Source organism: Peromyscus californicus, unplaced genomic scaffold, assembly GCF_007827085.1.
Source record: "Peromyscus californicus insignis strain IS unplaced genomic scaffold, ASM782708v3 Scaffold_7__1_contigs__length_154581171, whole genome shotgun sequence".
Taxonomy (NCBI): domain Eukaryota; kingdom Metazoa; phylum Chordata; class Mammalia; order Rodentia; family Cricetidae; genus Peromyscus; species Peromyscus californicus.
The window spans coordinates 6,133,945-6,158,030 of record NW_026294595.1 but is presented as its reverse complement, the minus strand read 5'-3'; the positions used below and the strand labels follow the sequence as shown (position 1 = coordinate 6,158,030).

General features: G+C 48.3%; 1 protein-coding gene across 9 annotated transcripts in view; it reads right to left on the bottom strand.

Moving 5' to 3' along the window:
• The window catches only part of Garnl3 (GTPase activating Rap/RanGAP domain like 3), a 147,320-nt gene that overhangs the window by 114,916 nt on the left and 8,318 nt on the right, over window positions 1-24,086 (bottom strand). For all 9 annotated transcript variants that reach the window (XM_052725463.1, XM_052725469.1, XM_052725461.1 and 6 more), the window contains exon 2: window positions 9,925-10,095. In XM_052725463.1, coding sequence (XP_052581423.1) covers window positions 9,925-10,095 — 171 coding nt within the window. The remainder of the gene's footprint in view (window positions 1-9,924; window positions 10,096-24,086) is intronic.

The following is a 24,086-nucleotide window of genomic DNA, read 5'->3' as shown; positions in this document are numbered from 1 at the left end:
TGTAAGAGTTTTAAAGTTTGCTCTAAGAGTATTTTTGCCTAACTATAGAAATGCCCAGTTCTCACCGCCACCTCCTTGGTACGCAGCTTCAGGAGTGGGATCTATATGTACCTGCAATTTTAACAAAATTATATTCCATCCACGATCTACTACAGTCAGGCTGGGAAAGAGTCAGGCTCCTTTCTCACCCACTGGATGCCAGCACAAGGCATTTCCTCTACAAAACCCCAGAAACCACCTCATCTCTGTCTTCCTTCCTTGGGGGGATGAAAAATTTTGGAGATGCTTAGGTACAGAGATTGACGCACCATCTGGTGTCCAACCCAGTATCTGTGACTGAGTGTCCTTTACCAGTGACTTCAAAAAGCTTTCTTTACCCACACTATGCCCCATGGCTCTCCGGTCTTCCTGTTAAACAGGTTTTTTCTATATCAAGTTGCAATCCATTGCTGCTTAATTTCCGCCAGCTGCTCCTACATCTACACCCTTTCGTTTTTCCTAAACTTCTTCGCCATCACTTACACCCCCGGCCACCTGTCTAGTCTGGCTCTGTTCCCCTCTCCCTCCAGCCCTCCAACCACACAGCCTCCCTCCCTCTTCCTTCAACTTGCTGAGTTTCTACTTGCCTTAGGACCTAGAGTGTCCTCTCCAAACTTCATCTTCTCCGTACCCCCTTTCCCTAGGCTAGAAATTACAAAGAGGGATTTGATTAATATCTGTCTGTCTCTCCACCAGAACTTAATCCTGTTGCTTCTGTTCAAGGCTGAATCCTTAGCACTTGATATAAAAAACCTGGCACAGAGTTAGCCCTTAGTAGGGTTTTTTGAATAATGGATGAATGGGTCAATGCATGCATGCACACGAGACAGCCAGCCCTTTGGGGCCATACAAAACAAACTAAGGTCACTTCTATGGCAAAGTCTTCCAGATGCCTGAGGATGGCCATGTCCTGGAGGTTGAGAGCAACACTGGAGACAAGGTCAGCTACACTGCAGAAGTGACCAAGGATGAGACAGGACAGACACACAGACCATTTCAGAGCCCTCTTGAGGGTCAGGCCTGGCGAGACAAGCCCTGTGCTTGTGACGGCACAGGTGGCTGAAGTGAGCTGAGTTACATAGTGCATACACGAAATTTGCTTTTAGTCAGCCATAAAAACTGTAGAAATGCCTCAGGTTAATCTAAAAAATGTCTTCAGATGTTTATACAAGGCCAGTTCTATGACTGAACAAAGAAAAGGCAGTGAGCGCTATCACAATGACCAAATGCCATTTCATGACAAAGCTCGTGTTGAGACCGGTGGCTTTCCTAAGCAGTGAAAGCAATTGAGACTGACTGACATCAAATCTCAATCACCTGCAACCATCAAAATGCACCCAACTGCTCTACTCAGGGTTCTTGTATGTTGTGCATACAAATTATAGCTTAGTGAGAAATCTGGTCCTACAAAGAAAACAGAACTAGGAAACAAAACTTAGATGAACTAATGTCTAGACATTTGGAGAGGTTGTATGCTCATCAAGGTTGCCTGGTAATCACTTATCTCTGTCTAGCCCACAAGTAACTCTCTCCTTGCCCTTTGGCAAGAAGAGCCCCTTCACAGGCCTCAGTAATGACAACAGGATTGGATCACTGACCGAATCCAACACATGCTGATCGTGGTACTCCCTGTGGGATGTGATGAGAAGCGGCCCATGAAAGCACTTACGGTGGTGTCTGAACACAATAAAAACACGCCTGTGCCCCCGATCGGGCAGCCGTGCACCAGAGCACCGTCCAGCCAGAGAAGAAAGAGCAACTTTGTGGAAACTGTTGGAGAAAGCTAAAATTTGCTATAGTCTAAGAATGCATGTCACTTTGGAAAGTACCTAGATGTCAGGGAAGGAAAGCTTCCTTCACCATTCTTTCTGCTCTCTGCCTGATGCCGCCAATTAAACTGACCAAAGGCACAACAACAGAGTTAGAAAAGGCAAACACAACCTCTTCTAATGTCATACAAATGGAGGCTAGAAAGAAAGAAAAGAAAGAAACACTTAGATTTGGGGACCTATTACCACTTTAACAAAGGGTGACACACAGTGAGGAGACAGGACACCGTGGAGAGGTGAAGATGTAAAACTGGTGCTGGTGGGGCTATTTCGTAAGGCTGGTTATGTAGATTATCCAGTGGAACACAGCTGTCCTCCTGTTCAGGAGAGAGGGGGGCAGCTGCACATGGGGAGAGGTAGGCCCTGCTTTCAGTGGAGAAAGGGAGAGCTTCCTGTGTTTGTTTTTACTCAGTTACTTTCAAGTCCAAAATATCCCTTATGCCAAAATGGCATATTTTGATCCCTTATAGTCAATACCAGTATGTCAAAAATATAGTCTCAAACAAAAAAAATAGTTTGCTGAGCTGACATGACTGCTGCCTTGAGGTAACCCAGGAGAGAGATGCCCCGGGCTACCTTCTGAATGATTTCTGTGTTGTATTTGAGTGTGTGGGCTGGATTAGGTCTACTCTGCTGACCTGCGCTCCATTTCCCTGCAGGCACACGCAGACCACTCTGTGGGAAGCAGGCAACTCTTTCTTTGGTGATTTACAGATCAAACAAGAGACTAAAATGTTTTCCAAAATGCTTGCTCTCGGAGCTCCTCTGACTCAGAGACTCTCCGAAAACGAAACTTTGAAACTCATGGCACAGGGTGTTTGAGAGAAGGGAGGATGTTCTTTAGAGTAAAAACGCAGAAATACAGGAGACAGAAGTATTAGGATTAAGAACATGCATTACTCTAAGGGACAACAAGAAAAAGCTGGTCACTTCCTAAGGTCAAAGTGGGTCTACAAAAATGAGTGCTGTAAAGGTGAATTTTGGGCAGAGCTGCTGATGTTTAAAAAGCATACTACTACGTGATCAATATTTACACTGTGTCCTTATGGTGTTCTGGTTCTGGATTTTGAGCTGAGCACCCCAAATGAGTTTCTGGTCCTCATGGAGTATAAAACTGGAAAGAACGAGACTTTCCAGTCAAAGGAATGCCATTCTTAGCAGTGGCATAACCTCCTTAGGGAGAACGGTAGCTTCTGGCAGTTATTCCTGCAGGGGCTGCAGAAATACTTCTGAGCTCTGGGCATCCAGAAAGGGGCCAGGCTGTCCTCACAGAGAGCGAGGCCATCTTCTTGCCTGTTTTTAGGTCACATGAAACAGTAACCAATGAGTCCTCTTCATATGCTTCAGCAGCATCCTTAATTCCATGTCAGTGTCAGTGATTTATTTTCCCCCTTCCACGCTCGCCACCTCCCTGCCCCCTGCCCCGGACTCCTGAGCCAACAAACATGACCTCAATGTTAATATAACTCCTCACAGCAAACCCCCAACTCAGATCTTTCCATCTCAAACCATAACTTTCCACTGCTGAACACAGTTCCACACATACCCCAGCAACCCCAAAACATGACACATTCCAAATCAGACTCTCTCCTGATCTTGTGAACCAGACTGCTACCCTCTGTCCTGCATTTAAGGGCGCTCCTTTCCTACCAGTATCTAGCTAATGACCAGCACCGGGTTCTCCTCCACAGCATCACCTTTTCAAAGCCATGTGATATATCCATGTATCTGGACTTCGTTCTTCAGAGACAGTGCACACACCTGCTTCAAAACTCAGCAACGCAAGGATGCAAGAGGAAAAATCTCCCTTCTCCTGCTCCTACTTGCCCTGCCCACAGCAACATGGACGGCTTCTCGTCTTCCTGTCAGACATTCTGATGCACACATTCTCAAAGAAGAGCAATACAAACCCACCTTCTACCTTCTTTTAATTTATTATTGGTGTGTGGTTTGGTATGCTGGGGGCGGGGGCGGGGGGCAGAAGAAACTCTATGGACTTGGTTTTCTCTTTCCATCTCTCCATGGGTCATGAGGATGGAATCCAGGTGCTGCCAAGCTTGCATAGCAAACCTTTTACTCACTGAACAATTCTGTCTGTCCTCTCACGTCTATTCCATCTCAAACCATAACTTTCCACTGCTGAACACAGTTCCACACATACCCCAGCAACCCCAAAACATGACACATTCCAAATCAGACTCTCTTTTTGCATGTGTATGTAGTATGTGGGCATGCCTGTGGAGGTCAAAAGTTGATATCAGGTGTCTTCTATAACCACTCTCCATATTATATATTGAGGCAAGGTCTCTCAATATAAGCCAGAGCTTATGAATTTGGCTAGTTTAGCAAATTGGCAGCAGGGATCTCCTGTCTCCACTTAATGAGTGCAGGCATTACAGGCAAGCCACCATTCCTACATCTGAACTACACTTGTGTGGCAAGTGGGTTCCCTGCTAAAGTCACCTCGCAGCCCACTCTTTGCTTCTCTTAACACAAAGAGCAGCATACTACAACCAGGCTTCTGCAATTACAGGTTCCTCTCTGTGGGGTCAACCAAACCAAGTATCTACAGCCTCCCATTTTTCAGCATCAGTACTGCACATGTGCAGATCCTTTTCTGTTCTCATTCCCTAAACAACACGGCATAGCACATATTTACATAGCATTTACATAGGGTTTACAGGTGGTATCAAGATGATGTGATGTACAGGAGAGGAGCTGTGCAGGAGGCCAAGTGTCCTCGAATGAGTCGCCATGGAAAACAAATCATAAGTGCCCACACAACCCTACGCATGCCCTTGTAGCAGTTTCTGCATGGTGTAGCTCGGTGGCTTTTCCTAATCCAGTAAGGCTCCTGTATTCTTCCGACTATGCAGTCCTCCACTGAGCGAATGTGTCCGGTTTTATCCAGTTAGGCGGTCTCCAGCATTTCCCCACTGGGGAAGAGGGTGGCTCTGCCGGGGACCTGTGCAGCACCTGTGGTGCCCTGCCGCCTCTCTGCTCTTTCCACTGTCCCTGCTTTAGCCTTAGCATAGACTTCCACAGTCCCGAAGGCTCCTGACTAGCCTCTGTGCTTCCTATCAACTGTCACCTCACAAATATTAGCGGGCATGTCTATGTGCCAGGGACTCAGTGCTGACAGGGAAGGACAGATGAATGAGACACGGGAGAAAGCAGCTCCAAAGCATCCTAGCCTTTCTCTTCTCCTTGGCTGCAGTCAGAAAAGGAGTGACGGGAGTCAGGCAGGTGGATATAAAAACACAAATGTCCTTATTGTCAGTGTTGTGCTGGCAAAATAGGCCAAGTTCTACAGTTGAACAGGCTCCTCTGCTTTTCCTCAAGTTGAGACTCTTGAACAACCCTAGGGAGGGATGCATGTGCAGAGGGACAGATGGCTGCTCAGGTGGTGGCCAGGAGAACTGCTGTCTCATGACTATCTCGCTCCCACAGGGACAGATAGACAGGCCTCTATGCCGCCTCCCAAATGGGAACAAGAGGCAAAGTGAAGTAAGAGCCCCCAGCAGCAGCAGACCCACAAGAGTGGGGGCGACTGAGGGGCCGGCCACTTGAGATGCCCAGTCTCCTCCTGTAATGGGGAGGGTTTAAACGTAATAAGCTCACCATGTTAAACCCCTGACTGACACGTCTCCCCAGCTACCGGACACAGGTCAATGGACATCCTAGCAGCCCCCAAACATCCCACACCACAAGTCGGCCCCTCTCCTGACTCCTCCTTTAGCAGGACTGCCACTCTGCCTAGTCACTCAGGTTAGGGCCATCTCCTATGCCCCTTTTCTCATAAAAAGACAAAAAGGAAGGGAATAGAATGTCCCTAAGGATAAACAAAAGTTACCACCCAGCACTGTGTTTTCACCAGGAGTACACGCCATCTTTCAGAGCCTTTGAAAGCTACTCTTTCTCATGCCTACATAAAATATTGTTCAGCAGTCCGTCTCGGTGACAAACTTTCAAATACGTGGCAATTTTCGTCAAAAGATCAAAAGTAAACTATCACTAAGTCCTGGCAGAGAACTGAGTCTGAACTACAGACTTTCCAGAAGCACACCGCTATTGCAGTGGGAAGACCACCGGACAAACAAGAACAGGAAGATAATGGAGGGGCACCCGAACTGAAACGCCTTCCTTCCCGACTGCCATCCTTTTAGGGAGCACAGCCCAGAATGGCCATCCTCCTGACAGCCTCCTCTGCCCCCCTATAGACTGAGCTGGGATACCCTGTGAAGAAGTTTTATCTCGTGGTCTGATTAGTCATAGATTTGAAAGGTGAAGAATACCCCAGAAAGCCGTTCCCCCTGCATTCCCAACATACCCTGCTCTCAGGTGTGTCCCGACTTCCTGATCAGCACAGCCAACCAGCTCTCACCACCAAGGCTTCTGCTGCGTTTGTCCCCTTCACCCTGATCCCTGCCCCCCCCACTAGGAATTCTCAGTAAAGAGAGTCCATGATGTATGGTTTTGACACAACCTCCCCAGTTATCTTTGTGGAGAGCCATACTACCTCTCTTCAACCACTGGCTTTCACGCCCCGGTCACATCGAGTGCTTTTCTTCTCCGAGGCTGCTCTGCTCGCCAAGGTAAGGACTCTCACATTGGCCCTTGATAACTGGAGCCCTCCCCCAGAGTCTTCCAGCTGGGGAGGAAATGTTTTCCCTCGAGTCACAGAGCTGGCTGGGATCACAGGGCACTAGCAGGTGAAAACCCGTGGTAAAGGAGGTAGAGCTGGGGATGGGGGGAAGGTAAGAGGCGGGAGAGAAAAGAAAACCACCCTGACAATAGCACCGGCGTCCTTGGATCGTGTGCCAGAAGCAAGACCTTGTGCTGTCACCAGCCTGTCACCAGCTTTCTCCCCTCCGTCCTGCTCAGCTAGTCTGAGTCGGGTTTCTGGGACTGACAGCTGACAGACCCTTCAGTCCATCTTTTACTTCCGCTTTCTCACTGAACACACTTGGGATGTGACTTGTTCTCTCACACCCCCCTTAAACAAATTGCTTGCCTCAAGGCCCACTGAGAGCCTCACAATGCTCCCAGAACTCCGTCAGCATCTCCCAGCGAGTGCCCACTCTGACTTTCCACACTTCCTATTACTTTTTGACAACTAAGCTAGCCAGGACACACTGTCCCTCAATCACATTCCAGGACAGTCCTGTCTGTGCCTTGCCCATGCTGACCTTGCCTCCTAGAACACCCCTACACACCTCTGCACTTTAAATATACTAAAGAGAAAAGAGAAAAGGGGGTCCCGCTGCTTTTCAAGTCCATTTCACATTCCTCAAGTCTTTCCTAAGTGGGCCCTATGCCTGCATATGCAAGGGTAAACCTCTTTGGCCCCAACAGCGTCTGCCTCACGTTCTCAGTCTGGTTCTATCTTAGGGCCACTTATTGGTGATAAGACCAAAAACTACCCTGAAGCCAGAGTCAGAACCCTGAAGCTCCCCCTTCCTTGCCTCCCCATGCACATTCAGGTCCATCCTAACCCTCCTCCAAAACACTTCTGAGCCCATCATTCCTGCTCCCTCAGAACACCTACCCGCCATTAGGTCCATCTCACTTAAACCTAGCTGCCCACTGCAGCCATTAGCCTCCCAGGATGCACATCTCAACAGTCTCTGCTCTACTCAGAGTCCAGGCCCAGGTTCCTCAGAGCTTGGCTTCTGTCCACCAGGCTCACTGCTCACCACTCTACTACTATCCAAACCAGACTGCTCAAGGTATCCTACCACCCAGGGGGTCTTAATGATGCTCACCTTTGGAAAGGTCTCTCCACACCTACCCAGTAAAGTCCCCAGATTCCAGGTGCTTATCCCACTGAGAAGTCATTAAACACCCAAGTTACCAGTACTGGTGTAAACCCAACTTTACCTTTACACCCCAATGCCCAGTTCAAGGCCAATCACCACAAATAGGTGCTCAGGAAACTTTCAAAGCTTCACCAGAGGCCTTGGTGGCAGAGAACATTAGCATTAGCAAATACCCAGCACTGTCCTGGTCAACTCCATTGACATCCACTGACAGGACTCGATATTACCAAAATGCGCCGGGGATACTGACATTCCCCTGGTGCACCAAGGTTAACTGGTAGGCATGGACTAGACAAACACAGGATCAAATCCCCAGTCACAAGTCTCTTGACCTCTGAGTCCTCCACTTCCTTGTGTGTAAAGCATAGTTAACACTATATAACTGTCTGGTTTTGGTTTTTGGATGACTGAATAGGGCGAATTTAGGCTGCTTTCCAAAGACTCCAGGTAGAATCACTTTTGAGTCTTGTCTGTCCCTAGTACAGCTTGTCTGTCCCTAGTACAGCCCTTAGCCTGATCCAGCCTTGCCCCACCCCTTCGTACTTTACTGTGTGGTGCTGGGGAATTGTAGTCCACAAAGGCGGCCTCTCTGGCTCTGCTTGCTAGCTGACTCACCTGAGCTCTGTTTCTGAAGGTCTTGGGTTATCTACTAACTGCATGCCAAATTCCCAGCCCTACAGAGCAATGCAGTGTTGGAGGCCCAGCCCCATCCCTGTGGCCACTGTAGGCAGCTGCAGCCCTGGGTGAACTGAGTATTAAAGTACATCCTAAAAGTTCCATTTCAATCAAGGTGACAATGAATTCTCAGTCACCTAAGAGGCAACTTAGGGTGGTATGGGAATGGCTTTAATGGCAGTGGTGACGCACGCCAGTTCCCCTCGCCATGCACTAGGCACTGGCAGTCAGCAATTTTCCTCTGCATATTGTCTTTCACATTTCCTCTGAAGATTCTCAAAGCTATCAATGGCTCCCACCGCTTAACAGAATGTTCAGACCCCTCAGCTGGGCATACAGGGGCTTTGGGATTGATCCATGCATATTTCATCATGGTGGTTACAACTGTCGTTCTCATTGTTGGCTACAGCTGAGAGTCATCTGGAGCTTGTGACCAATCCTAGACATCAAAACTTTGGAGGGACAGTGGGGACTTCTGCAGCTTCTCCAGCGGTGACTGCCATGCACAGGCCAGGCTGACGGCTGACTTATCATCCACCAGGTTTGTCAGCCCTGCTGGAACACACCTTCCTGGATGTGAGCCTTTTCGGTGCCATTTGCCAGTGTTCAGAGCGGCCTTGGTTCCCCCCATGCCTGACCCGGCTCCTCCCACGGCTGAGCGCATCCCTCACCATCTCCCAGCACTCAGCTCCCCACTGACACTTTCTGCTGCTGCTCCTCTAGCTCCTTGGACATGCTGTGAGTTTCTTGCAGGGGGCATCTGAAAATGCCCCCTTTCACCTTCTCCAGATCCAGAGTCCCTGGGGGTCCTCAGGCCTAAGTCGTTTCTTAGGCTTCCTGGGTGATTCGGACCCATGCCCGTCCACCTGCTCTTGACTTCCCCAAACCACTGGGTACAGCAAATCTGATGAATGTGTGTCGGACGGACCCCGCATCTCCTCTGTCTTGAAGCCAGTCACAACCCTGTACCGAATGTCATTGATTCCTGTGGAGTGCCAAGCTCCCCTCCCCTGTGACACTCTCATTAACCTTCATCTAACAAACATCACAGCCTGTGACAGAGGCCTGGGGCTCGGGAGCAATCAGGGACACACAGAGCAACCCCAGGCATGTAAGAGTCCACTGATGTGTTAGTTATTTTACAGTTAGCATTAGGATTTCTTCCGAGTTACACGTGTTTTTTTTTCCACATGCAACTTGATAGTGAAGGGTAAAGAAGATACCTTTGGTTATACCCCAGGATGCTGCAGGTACACAGAAACATTTCCTAAATGGTTACTGAATCGAGACAACCCATTTCATGGCACATTTCCTAGCCTGTTAGAACTCTTCTTTGCAGCAGTACAGGTGAATGAGCTGTTAAGTCCCCTAAGGCAGGAACTGGGCCACCCTGCTCATTATGCCTGACACAAGGCTTGGCCTGCACAGATGCCCAATGAATATTGCCAAATATATGAGTAAGACATCTCAGAAGAAAAATTCTGTCAAGCCCGCCACCCCTGCCCCCATGTACAGAAATGGTGAACGAGAGCCCCAGCAAGACACTCCTTTTACTTACTTACAGGTTGACCTGAGACTCTAGTTCAGGGTCTTTTGTTGGCCAAGTCTGAAGGGGCTGGATGCCGAAGGAGAGAGATGACTTCGCTTTCCAGAGGAGGGTTTGTGCCAGCTGACTCCCACAGGACCCCTTGGTCAGCGGATCCATTAGTGGGCCTGGAGGCTGAGATGCTGTGCTGAAGCAGAAGAGGATGGGAAACATGCTGAGAACCAGAGAAGATTACAGGTGCACCACAGCCCGATCTGGAATCTATCCCCAAAATGGCCTGTCTGTTCAGGAGCGTCGAGGAGGACACCAAGGTACAAGAAAGCCCCACGTGGCCAGCAAGGCTGCATCATGACCTGTCTGTAATGTTGTTGCTCAGGAGCCTGGGTGCGGAGGAACTGCTTGGGATCAATCCAAATCCCAGCATACCCCTCAACTATGATTACATCACCCATACATAAGTCAAAAGGATCTTCCTATGATCAGAGTGTCCCTGAAAGGTTGATACATTGTCATTTAATCCCCACTGTGAGTATTAGGAAGGTGGAGACATTATGACTATAGCATATAGACTCAGAACCTTTGGGAAGTGGTTAGGATTATATGAGTCACTGGTGTTGAGCCTCCATAATGGAATCTTGGTTGCCTTAAGGAAAGCAAAATCAGAGGCACACACACACACACACAAAACAAAACCAAACAAAATAAAACAAAACAAAACAAAACAAAACACTTGCATAATATCAAGATTCTCCCAGAAAGAAAAGCATCACCATGTAGACCTTCATATTTTAATCGGAACTGTGAGCTAATAAAGTCACCCAGCCAACAGTACTTTGTTATGGTAATGAACAATTTGTATCTAAAGATCCAGTGGGTGTTTAAAAAATCACCAGGTGGAAGAGCATGGTGGTGCATGCCTTTAATCCAGCACTGGGGAGGCAGAGACAGGTGGATCTCTGTGAGTTTGAGGCCAGCCTGGGCTACAAAGAGAGTTCCAGGATAGCCAGGGCTATGCAGAGAAACCCTGTCTTGAAACCCCACCCCCCAAAAAAAATTTACCAGCTTATTTATGCAAAAGGCAATAACGTCTGAGCAAGGAAAGAGATGTCTCGAATGCTTTGGGAGACTGGCAGTGGTGGGGCCTAATGCCATCACTCTCCCTGTCCAGCAGTACTCTTGGTCCAATCCGTTTCTAGTTTAAACGACCATGAGGGATGGAGACATGGCTCAGCACTCGCTACTCCTGCAGAGGGCCTGGACTCTACTCCCAGTGCCCACATGGCAGCTCACCACCGTCTGTCACCCCAGTAGATCCAGTGCCCTTCCGATCTCTGTAGGACCATGTACACAAATGGCGCACGGACATATATTCAGGCAGAACATTCGTCTATATAAAATAAAAAAAAATCTAAAGTTTTTAAAGCTATGGATAGCCATAGAAAGGGCTCAAGACCAACAACAAAACCAGAGACACAAAGAACCAAATTCTCCACTCAGGACTAACAGCATCTAGCGTGTAAGTAGCACAGGCCTGCTGGAGTGATAAATGCACCGTGCACAGGCACCTGCACTGAGAAATGCATTCCTGAGACCTGTCTGCTCTTCTCTTATGGCACAAAGAGGGCAGTGGGACAGCCAGTTCTAAAGAGAGGGCCACACTTCCTGAAGGCAGCAAGCGTTCCCTCTGACTGCAGGATTTCGATTAGCAGCATCTTTACCCACCTCGACCTCAAGTGAAAGACAAGCCAACCGAGTCCAATTACTGGGAAGGGGAAACAAGAAGGGAGAGCATGTCATTCAGGCGACTTCAGTTCTTGTTCTGGGGACATGGTCACTCACGTTTGGTTCAAAGTATACCATTTTCTCAATCCTTTTAAAAAGTAAGAGGGCAATCTTTAGTAGCATTTGGCCAAGAGATCCTTTTTAAACTCTCTTTCCCTGGAAAGACTGTGACAAGGTGGAGGGCAGGGGGGCTGGATGTTCAGGCGGTGTCATCTGTGTCTCCACCAGAGCCACATGCCTGGAGGCTAAGGGAAGCGCCTCCTCTGGGTATTTGGACTCAGACAGCCACCGTCCACTCTGAGCTGCTCCAGAAGTGCTAAGCAGGTCCCAGACTGAGACATGCTAAAACAAAGAGGTCATTCTAGACCTATGCCTAATGAAAAAGGAATCCACCCATGCCTCAGCTGTCCCTTTGACCATTCTTAGGCTGACTGACCTAAGACCCTCTAGTGTTCCTTCTTTGAAAGAGATGACTCAGCTCTCCCCATCACCTTTTCTGGGTTGGCAAAGCCGCCTGCTGTACAACTCAAGTTCACTAGCCTCCCCCGTTTACCTTACAGCAGCTAAGCAGACATCAAAAGCTAAAGCCTTTCACCCGTGGCAGAAGGCAAAGGGCTACTCTGGTACATGAACAGTTCTCGTGTGTGTGTGTGTGTGTATGTGTGTGTGTGTGTGTGTGTGTGTGTGTGTGTGTGTGTGTGTGTGTGTGTGTGTGTGCGCGCGCACGCGTGCGCGCCTAGGACTGTGCAGAGGCCAGAGGTTGACATCAGGTATCTTCCTCAATTGCTCTGTGGTGGTTTGAAAGAAAATGGCCCCCAAAGGGAGCAACACTATTAGGAAGTGTGGCCTTGTTGAAGGAAGCATGTCACTGTACCGGCGGGCTTTGAGGTCTCTTTTGCTCAAGCTTCTCTCAGTGTGACAGTCAACTTCCTGTTGCCTATAAGATGTAGCATTCTCAGCTCCAGCACCATATCTGACTGCATGCTGCCATGCTCTCTGTCATGATTATAATGGATTGAACGTCTGAAACTGGAAGCCAACACCTCATTTGAATAATTTTCCTTATAAGAGTTGCTGTGCTGCCCCCAACTCCAGAGGGGAAGAATAATGAAAGAGATCTCTAGATAGAGGGGGCCATTATGGGGATAGGGAGAAACCTGGTGCCAGGGAAACTCCCAGGAATCCACAAGATTCCTAACCATAGTAGAGAGGGTGCCTGAACTGGCCTTCTGTAATTAGATTGGCGAATACCCTAATTGTCAAGAGAGCCTTCATCTAGTAACTGATGGAAGCAGATGCAGAGATCCACATCCAAGCACTGGGCCGAGCTCCATGAGTCCAGCTGAAGAGAAGCAAGAGGGATTGTATGGTCAAGATCATGATGGGGAAACCCACAAAGACAGCTGACCTGAGCTAGTGAGAGTTCACAGACTCTGGACCAACAGCTAGGGAGCCTGCATGGGACTGATCTATGCCCTATGTGTGTGGGTGACAGTTGTGTAGCTTGGACTGTTTGTGGGACCCCTAGCAGTGGGATCAGGACCTGTCCCTGGTGTTCAGGCTGGCTTTTTGGAACCATTCCCCATGCTGGGATGCCTCGTCCAGCCTTGATGCAGTGGGAGAAGCTTGGTCTTGCCTCAACTTGACATGCCATGATTTGATTCCCATGGGAGGCCTGCCCCTTTCTGAATGGAGAAGGAATGGATGAGGAGGGGAGCGGGGGGGGGGGGGCAGCCAATAGGTGTGGGGAGGGAACAGAAAGAGAAGAGGAAGAGGAAATCTTGGTTGGTATGTAAAATAAATGAAAAAAATTAATAAAAAAACAAGAAAAAAGTACAATTAAAAAAAAAGTTGCTGTGGTCATGATGTCTCTTCACAACAATAGAAACCCTAAGACATGCTCTATACCACTCCACACTTTTTAAAGATTTATTTATGTGAGTAACTGTTTTGCCTGCATGATATATGAACACCATGTGTATGACTGGTGATTGCATTTGTGAGTCACCAAGTGGGTGCTGGAAACCAAACCCAGGTCCTCTGCAAAAACAGTAAGCACTCTTAACTGCTGAGCCACCTCTCCAGCCCCTACACCATATGCCTAAAGACAGGGTCTCTTACTGAGCCTGGAGCTCACTGAAAGCCTAGACTGGAGAGCCCAGATCCTCCTGTCTCTGCCTTCCCAGTACTGGGATTACAGGTTCATGCTGGGAATATGAACTTGGGGCCCCATGCTTTAACAGCAAGTCCTGGCTGAGACAGCCCCACATCTGAGCCTCAGTGTCACTAGAATTTATTGTTGCTTTAGCACTAAAACAACAAATAGAGAATAAAGCAGAGCTTCAAAACAAGAGACACATCTTCTTCTCAATACTTGAGATTTCTTTCTATTACAAAGATCATACTTGCATGCAAAAGACTGACAGCGTGTTCTCCAAGCCCCCCCCCCCCCCCCCCCCCCCCCCCCCCCCCCCCCCCCCCCCCCCCCCCCCCCCCCCCCCCCCCCCCCCCCCCCCCCCCCCCCCCCCCCCCCCCCCCCCCCCCCCCCCCCCCCCCCCCCCCCCCCCCCCCCCCCCCCCCCCCCCCCCCCCCCCCCCCCCCCCCCCCCCCCCCCCCCCCCCCACCACCCCCCCCCCCACCCCCCCCCCACCCCCCCCCCCCCCCCCCCCCCCCCCCCCCCCCCCACCCCCCCCACCCCCCCCCCCCCCCCCCCCACATCCCCTCCCCTCCCCCCCCCCAACCCCCACCCCCCCCCCCCACCCCCCCCCACCACCCCCCCCCCCCCCCCCCCACCCCCCCCCCACCCCCCCACCCCCCCCCCACCCCCCCCCACCCCCCACCCCCCCCCCCCCCCACCCCCCACCCCCCACCCACCCCCCCCCACCCCCCCCCCCCCCCCCCCCCCCCCCCCCCCCCCCACCCCCCAACCCCCCCCCCCCCCCCACCCCCCCCCCCCCCCCCCCCCCCCCCCCCCCCCCCCCCCCCCCCCCCCCCCCCCCCCCCCCCCCCCCCCCACCCCCCCCCCCCCCCCCCCCACACCCCCCCCCCCCCCCCCCAACCCCACCCCCACCCCCCACCCCCCACCACCCACCCCCACCCCCCCCCCACCAACCCCCCACAACCCCCCACCCCCCCCCCCCCAACCCCCCCCCCCCCCACACCCCCCCACCCCACCCCACCCCCCCCACCAACACCCACCCCCCCCCCCCCCCACCCCCCCCACCCCCCCCACCCCACCCCACCACCCCCACCCCCCCCCCCACCCCCCCCCCACCCCCCCACCCACCCCCCCCCACCCACACCCCCCCCCACCCCCCCCCCCACACACCCCCCACCCACCCCCACCCCCACACCCACCCACCCCCCCCCCCAGGAGGAGTGGAGAAGCATGGAGAAACTGAATGAGGCTTCAGGTTTAAGCAGAGGCCTATAAGGGGACAGCTGGCTGAAGCTGTGCTGCTTGGTGGCCACACTGGCCACATGTGGCTACGAAGCAACTGAAATGGGGGCAGTCCAATGTGAGCTGTGTAGGTGTAACATCTGCATACAGTGCTTATGGAAGACATAATTAACACACACAAAACATCTCACTGATAATTTCTTATACTGATTACATGTCAAATTCTTTGTGTGTGTTACATACACATGTGTGCGCATGTACAGCCCAGAGGTCAATACTGGATGCCTCCCTCTGTTGCTCTCTACCTTCTGTTTTGAGACAGAATCTCCACTTAACCTGGACCTCAGTGATCTGGCAGGACTAGCTAGCCAGCAAGCCCTGGAGTCCTCCTGTCTCTGCTCTCAGAGCTGGGATCACCCGCGTGCTCTGCCATGCTCTCCTGGCTTTTGACATGGGTGCTGGAAATCTGAGTTCAGTCTTTACTCTTGCATAGCAAACACTCTACTGACTGAGCCATCTCCCAGCCCTAGGATTCTTTCTAATGTGGCTGGTAGAAAATGTAGAACTCCATACGTAGCTCACTATGTTTCAGACAGTGCTGCTCTAGCAAAAGTGACGCCTTCGAGTTGTCTCTAGGTAAGTTATCCTGAGACGAGGGGCTGGCGCGCATTAGCTCGCATTTCAGTTCTTGGCTGAGCATCACTGTGTTATTAGGATTTCTATAGCTGTGACAGAACATTATGACCAAAAACAACTTGGGGGGAGGGCAAGGGTTTATTTCTTCTTCTGTCTTTATAAGAATCTCTCTCTTTTCTAAGATTTATTATGTATGCCTGTATGCCTGCATGCCAGAAGAGGGCACCAGATCTCATTACAGATGGTTGTGAGCCACCATGTGGTTGCTGGGAACTGAACTCAGGACCTCTGGAAGAGCAGCCAGTACTCTTAACTGCTGAGCCATCTCTCCAGTCCCCAGGTTTATTTCTTCTTACAAGTTGCAGCCCATCATCCAGGGAAGTCAGGGCAGAAATGCAGGCAGGAGCTGATGCAGAGGCAATAGAGGAGTGGCTTGCCCCCCATGGCTTGCTCAGCCTGCTTTCTTATATACCATAGCTTATATACCACCTGCCCAGGGATGACACTGCCCGCAATAGGCTGGACCTTCCCACGTCAATCACTAAATAAGAAAATACACTAAAGACTGGCCTACAGGCAAATCTTAAGGAGGCATTTTCTCAACTGAGAGTGCCTCTACCCAGAATACTCTAGCTTGTGTCAAGTTGACATAAAAAGAGGATAACTGACCCTTTGTCAACTTGACACACCAATATAACACTATTAAACAATAACCTTTCTTTTTTTGTTCATTCCCAAGATCTCATAATAATGTCACAATATAAACATAGTATAACTTTAAAAGTCCCACAGTCTTTAAATTTTTAATACTTTAGCCAGGTGTAATGCCGCACGCCTTTAATGCCAGCACTTGGAAAGCAGAGGCAGGCAGTTCTCTGTGAGTTTGAGGCTAGCCTGGTCTACATAGTGAGTTCCAGGATAGTCAGAGCTACATAGTGAGGCCCTATCTTGAAAAACAAAACAAAACAAATTGAATACTTTAAAGTTCAGTTTCTTAAAATATCCAGTCTCTTTCAAAGTTCAAGCATCTCTAAAAAAAAAATCAATGTTTCTAAAATACCCATAGTCTCTCTAAAATTTCTATGAAACTCCAAAGTCTCCCCCAAACTCCAAAACCTCTAAAATTTCAGCCTCTGAACTGTGGGGTCCAGTACAATGAAAAAAATAAGTTAAGGCCAGTATGTTGGCACACACCTTTAATCCCAGCACTTGGCGGATTTCTGTAGTTTGAGGCCAGCCTGGTCTATGAAATGAATTCCAGGACAGCCAGGGCGGTTACATAGAGAAACTGTCTTGAAAAACTAAATAAACAAACAAACAAATAAAACGTTAAATGCCTCCTTATTCTAACAGTGAAGAAGCAGGGCAGCTGCAATCTTCAATAGTGTAAATAACTCAGGGTTTGAGGTCTGGGACTCACTCAGGATCCTCGGGGCAGCCTTGGTACAGCTCCATTTCTCCAGTTCTGCCTTCCACAGTACACAAGCACAGCTCATCTCCTAGCTCAGGCTAGCTCCACCCTACAGCTGCTGTCATCTAAGATGGCTGTCCCACAGTACCGCTATCTCCAAAATGTTGGGGTCTCTGCTACAGCTAGGCTGTACTTTCACCAATAGCCTCTCCTAGGCTTTTTAAAGGGACTCTAACCCTGTCACATGATGCCAAGCCTCAACTTCTCTCCATGACTGCTTCAATCCTGGAACTTCAACTGCAACTGAGGCTGCACCATCACCAATGGCCTCTCTGCACCAAGCTTCAGCTGCTCTCCATTGTAGATGTAACCAATCTTCTTATTAAATAAGAAACACAGAACCAATGCAAAGAAGAAAGCCAAGAGGTCAGAGCTAAGAGCTAAAACCTTACCCTTCCTCCTGCGGTGGTCCTACCTCTCCGAACCAGAGCTACTTCCTGTGTTAAAGTCTTTATATAGAGTTTCTGTTCTGCCTTCTCTTTGGTTGCAAACCCAATCACATCACTTCCTAGTCACGGCCTGTCTGTATAGACCTCCAGGTTTTCCATGATTGGTATTGAGATTAAAGGCATGTGTATCCAATAATGGCTTTATCCCTGAACACACAGAGACTTACCCAGCTCTGCCTACCAAGTGCTGGGATTACAAGAGTACGCCACCACTGCCCTGCTTTCCTATGGCTTGCTAATAGCTCTGACCCCCAGGCAACTTTATTTATTAACATACAAATAACATTTTAATACAAATAAAATATCACCATACTCCATGACCCTTTCATGCCTTCAAAAGTAATACCAGCTGAGAGACTCTACCACATTATCAAGTTTGGCTGTCAGCATGAGATGCAGCCTCAGCCCTCTCTGGACCACAACTTCCATGTTCTGACCTCAAGAGCAGATAATAATTGAGATTGATAATCCCAGATTTTCGATCCTAGATAACACTGGTCTCTTCTTAATCACTGCTAATTTCTCAGCTCAGCTAACCAATATCAATTGTGCCCATAAAGCAAAGGTTTCAATTCAATGGTACTTGTCTCTTGTTAATCACAGCTGATTCTTAAGCACCAGTTAATTGGACACCGTAAATGCTTAACACAGTATCAAATGGTCCTGTAGTCTTTAAGCGACTCTTAAATTTCCCTCTGAACTTTCACAGCCAGGTCTCCATCATCTGTACCCTCAGCATTATTGTTTAAGTTTCTGCAAAAGCTCATTAAGCTCTGAACACTCAAAGGATTCCCCAGCCCAAACTTCCCAAGTCTTTCCACAATCCTCCCCAAAACATGGCCATTCTGTTATATCAACACCCTACTCCTAATTTCTGTATCAGATGTTGTTCCTAATCCCATGACAAACACCATGACCAAAAGCAACTTGAGGTATAGGTTTATTTCATCTTATAGCTTGTAATCATTCACCCAGAGAAGTCCAGGCAGGAACTCAAGGCCAGAACTGATCGAGGCCATGGAGGGGTGCTGCTTACTGGCTGCTTCCCGTGGCTTGCTCAGCCTGCTTTGTTACACACTCCAGGACCACCTGCCCAGGCATGGCACCACCTACAGGCTGGACCTTCCCACATTAATCACTAATTAAGAAAATGCACTACAAACTTACCTACAGGCAATCTTATGGAGGTATTTTTTCAATTGAGAGTCTCTTTTCCCTAATGACTCTAGCTTGTGTCAAGTTGACGTAAAACTAGCCAGGACAGTTACAGGTGGCAGTGATGTATCAATGCAGGTGCCCAGAGCTCTCTGGCATGTAGGCAAGGCAGTTGCAGGTGTGAGGAGGTGTGTTGAGAAGGTAGAGCCAGAACACAACTGGTAAAGGGTTTTAAGGTCCCTTGAAGGACTGAGAGTGTTAGTGACGTTCCCTTCAGCTAACAGCTTGGTTTTCTTGGTGGGTTTTCAGATCTTTACATGACAAAAATGCTTGGCCAACATTCTGTGACTCTCCTTGTTTTTATTTACTGTGATTGTTTTTCTACCCACACCCAAGATCTTAGACATCTTTACACATCAATACAGATATAGCCCAGACATGGAATGTTACAAAGAGATAAAATACTACATGGATGTTCTCGGGGCTTTTTAATTTTATATACTGGGAACATTCCAACATACTACTTTCTAGTCATTTAAAGATTTTGCTTTAAAAACCTGAAAATGGTAGCTCTTTTGAATCCACCATTGACCTTTTTACCCTAACTTTAACAATATGAGTTCCTTTGTGCTTCAATTTTCTTTCAAACTGTTTGGATTCTGTCTTGTCACTGTTCATTTTAATCTGCTCATTCATTTATTTTCATAACTCTTTAATTTTTTAAAAAAGTATGTTTCCTTATCCCTGGAACATAATTTATCTTTATTGTCTATTTAAAATACTCAATTAAAGAACTTCTTGGGAAATGGGCAGAACTCAAAGAAATAAGCAAAATTGTCCAATAAAAGAAAATTTATCAAAATAAGTGAATAGCTAAAGTCTACACTGCAATTCTGGAGGTTTGCTGGTATGTGTGGACACAGGGAAAGAGACAAGGAAACTTCCCATCTTAATGTAATGTGAGGGAAATAAGCAAGAGTGTTTTGTGGGCCCAACCTGCTCCCATTTGCCTTGGATGGGCAAGGGCTGGTAGGTGGGGGCTCAGGCAAGACTGCCTAGGAGGCATCGTCTTCATCCTGCCCAGGCGGCTAATGAGAAGCAGCAGCTTCACCGAGAAAAGGCTGAGTGAAAATCAACCATGACTTAGATCTGAAATTCTTGGAAGGTTCTGAGTAAAAGTACATGTGAACCCACCCGAAGGAAGGCCCACCAAGTCATGGAAAATCCTACATCGAGCCTCTGTGAGGGGCTGGCTGCTTTACGTGTCTGGGGTGAACATCACTAGAAAGGCTGACAAAGGGTCAGATCTGGATTTCCAAGCCTTCCCACCACTTAATCAGTGACATTCTGGACTGTTCTCTTAATCCAGATGGTACTCACAGCCAGGCAGGCATGGCCAGGCCCACTGAGGCCTCATGATGTGTACAGTTTGACATCACTGAAAAACATAACCGTGGCACAAGAGGTATCTCTGTTGGCAGGAAATAGACACACTAGCATAGACAAGGCAACTCAATCTCAGCTCTGCCACTCCAGCCTAGCATATACCTCCCCACACTCATCACTGATCTTCAGCAACGTTCCACTAGGAGCCTGAGGAACTACAGGAAGGCACACCCACCCCACAGGCATCTGTGATCTCACACATTGCTTGTTCTGACCACTCACTGAGGAAAACCTTAACACAAGTGTCAATCAGGATTTGTGCCCATCTTCAAACCAAGCTTTTGAGGTCTGGGCTGACAGCCATCAAGTGTACAATATATCCCCTAAAGAACAAGCTGGGACAGTTGGATGGATCCATGGGCACCAGTCAAATCCCTCCACTGCCACGCACGAACTGTTTCCCTTCTCCACTCCACAGCTACTCAGAGTCCATTTACTTGCTGACAATGAAGGTGCTCTGATCATGCATTTGCTTACCAGCACGTAGTCTATCTCCTGGTATTAGACTGTCAGATCTGTAAGAGAAGGCACCCTCCCTGCTCCTTCAGAGCATTTCCACACACCTAGCACACAGAGGGACTGTGTGAACAATTAGTCCAATGAATCAAGGACTAGGTGGATGCCCAGAACACAGAAAATTCCATTTGGGGGAGGGAGACCATGCCAGGATACTTGGGCCTTTCACATCTCTGAAAGCGATCTGCCATGCCTTTGGCTGGACAGCTCCACTGTCTCACTAGTCTCTTGACAGGGAGCTGCTTTGTGAAGACTGAGCTAGCTGCACAGAGCCAAGATGGTCCACCTGTGGCACATGGATCCAGGCTTGATGTGTGGAAGAGACGTGAGAATATACTTACTGGCTGGCAGTGCTTCCGGACACACCTTTCTCTTGGTCAGAAAGCAAGACAGATGCTCACGTGTTCGGTTCCATCTGTGCTATTCCATCACTTTTTATGCCCAGAAAGCCCATATCAGTCACCAATACGAGGCTGGGGTACCATCGGTTTTCCAGGCTATTGTTGCAATGGCAGAAGAGAGATGCTGCCTCCAACACACTGTGGTGTGACTTGCTCCATGCCCTCTTCCTTACACTGCAAGAATGTCCCCCATTTTCTGGGGTTAGAGTTCAGGGCATGATTCAGATTCTACAGCTCAGAGGTGTTCCAGAGAGGTTCTGGAATGAAGCCAGGCAGAAAAGGAACAGAGGCATCATTTTGCTCAGCAAAGGGTGAAGGGGTTCTGTGGATCTGGACTCAGTTGCTTTTTGATTCCAGTTTTCTGAAGCTGCAGTAGCAACAGTGGAGATCATGGCGGAGTGGGTAGTGAGGTTCTAGAGTTAGTGAAGGCAGCGCAGCAGCTTCTGACTGCTGGACTTAGCTTTCTGTTGTTCCTCAGTGTTTCCGGTGCTGGGGAATCAAATCCAGTAGCTTGCACATTCTTGAAAACTCTCTATCCTGCCCTCTGGCCCTCGCTCTCCCACTGCTGGTGGTTGTTGTTTTTGGTTTTTGTTTTTTTGTCATGAAGTGGAATCTTTCTATCCTTATGACTGCAAAGCCACACACCACAGGGAGCACAGAGCAGTTTCAGGAGCTCACATGAATCAGCCCCACCCTCCCCACTTTCTAACCCCCTTTGCTTATCTGGAGAAGGCTGTGGCCTTCGCAGTTTTTGTCAGATTGGACTCTTGACTTAACAGCAGATGGAACTCGATGTGGGTAGGCAGGTTACAGATTTCCTCCAACTGGAACAATGTTTGAACTCCACAAGCAGCAGAAGAGGCTGTGTACTTTTAGATACACAGGTAGTGCAGCCTTTGAGCAGAAGGGAGACTTGGCTTCAAGCACTAAGTACTTTCCCACAGGGAGAAGTGCTATAGGGCAGCACAACACAGTACATGACAAAGACTTCCTGACGCCATGACAGGGACTTGCCAGGCCACTGTGAGGGAGTACACTCTGTTCGAACTGTTGATAAACTGCCTGGCATTGTTTTGAGTCTTTTCAAGTCTGTTGAAAACTATTAGAACCAAAAGTGTGCTGAAAAGGTAAAATGGTTAAGAAATAGGAGTCTAGCATATGTTGTGCTAATATCTCCAACGACAGAAATTTAACCACATCTTAAAGCCACTGGAGCCCGGGCAGGCACTGGGTGTTAGGAAACCCTTCATAAACGAGTTCACCCTGCTTTATTAACCTCATGCCCACTGTAATGATGGATGCAGCTCAGGCCCACATGCCCAGTGGGCCTCATTCCCTTTTCATATGACACCCTTTCAAATGTGGGAAGGCTGCCATTATCTCCTCTATGAATTTTTCTTTCTTTTTTTTTTTAACAGATGAAACACTTTCCACATCCCCAAATATTTTCCCTTTACTGGCTAGGTTTCATCCAATATAAACATCTTTACAAAACAAAAGAAAAAACCCAAACCAACGTAAACAAAAACCTGATTTTTAAGAGCACATCCTGCCACTCCTGCAGAGGTGACTACATTGGTTGTTTCCAGTTGGTTCCTGTCATTATCTCCTCTCTAGGGCAAGTGAGATGGCTCTGTGGATAAGGAATCAGTTGTTGAGCCTAATGTCCAGAGTTAAAGCCAGCAAGTTATCCTCTGACCTGTACATGAGCACTGTGGCACATGCATGCACACATATACAAGTGTGCACACATGCCCACACTAAATACTCAAAATGTAAAACAAAACAAAACAAAAAATCAACAATAACAAAACTTCACTAAATTTGAACTGGCTTGAACTGAGATGTGCTCTACGTTAAAAATGCACACTAGATTCTGAATGAAAAAAGTAAACTATCTTGTTTTTAAATATTTGTTACATGTTAAAATGATAATGTTTTTGATATACTAAGTCAAATAAAACATTCAAATCAATTTCATTTATTTTTGTTTTCAATTGTATGGCCACTAGAAAAAAAAATTAATTCCATATGTAATTTTACACACTGGTTTTTCCCCCAAAGAAGCAACCCAAAACTTTTCACTGAGATAAATACATTTTCTAGCTAACTTTCCAAACCAGAAATACAGACTGACAGTGTTTCTAAGGATTCATGTTTTGATACAGTTCTGGTGAACATTTTTCTTTTTCATCTTTTGTCAGTGTGAATGCTTGTGTGCCTCTCCCTAATCCTCCCAATTCACGTGCTGAAAGTTACCTCCAGTCTGGGAGTATTAGAGAGAGGACCCTTGTGGGTGAGTCAGGCATGAGGACTCTGCCTGCACAACTCTTAGAAGAGGAGGAGCTATTGGCTTCACTTGCTTCTCTACCATGGGACGATGCTTCTAGAAGGCCCCGTCTCTGAGAAACAAGCACTCATCAGTTACAGAATCAACTGGTAACCTAAGTCTGGGTTTTAAAGCCTCGGGAATGGTGAGTAGCACATTTCTGTTGGTTACAAATTACTAATAATGTACTCTAAACGGTCTCTGCCAGCAAACGGTCCCAGTGAGCATCCTTCTACTTAAGTCTCCTTGCAGTCAATGCCAACTCCAAGCTTTCTGTTCTCTTAGATCCTAAGGTTTCAGAAACAACCAGACACCACCCCCATGTCCCGCCCCCAATCTGAACGCTGCTTTTGAGTTTTCCCGGCAGGTCTTGTGGAGGACTCAGTTCTCCAATTTGTCTACAGCACTGTCTGTCAGACTTCAACTCTCTTCAGCTCTGGAAACCAGACTACCAAACCTAATTTCTCATATTAACCTTCTGCAGCAAAACTAATTTAACTCTTGTCTTCCTCCAAGAAAGGAAGCTGGTTTGCATTAATTTAAAATCTTAGTGAATAATCAAAGTTGGCTTTTCTTCCCCTGTCCCTAGGAGA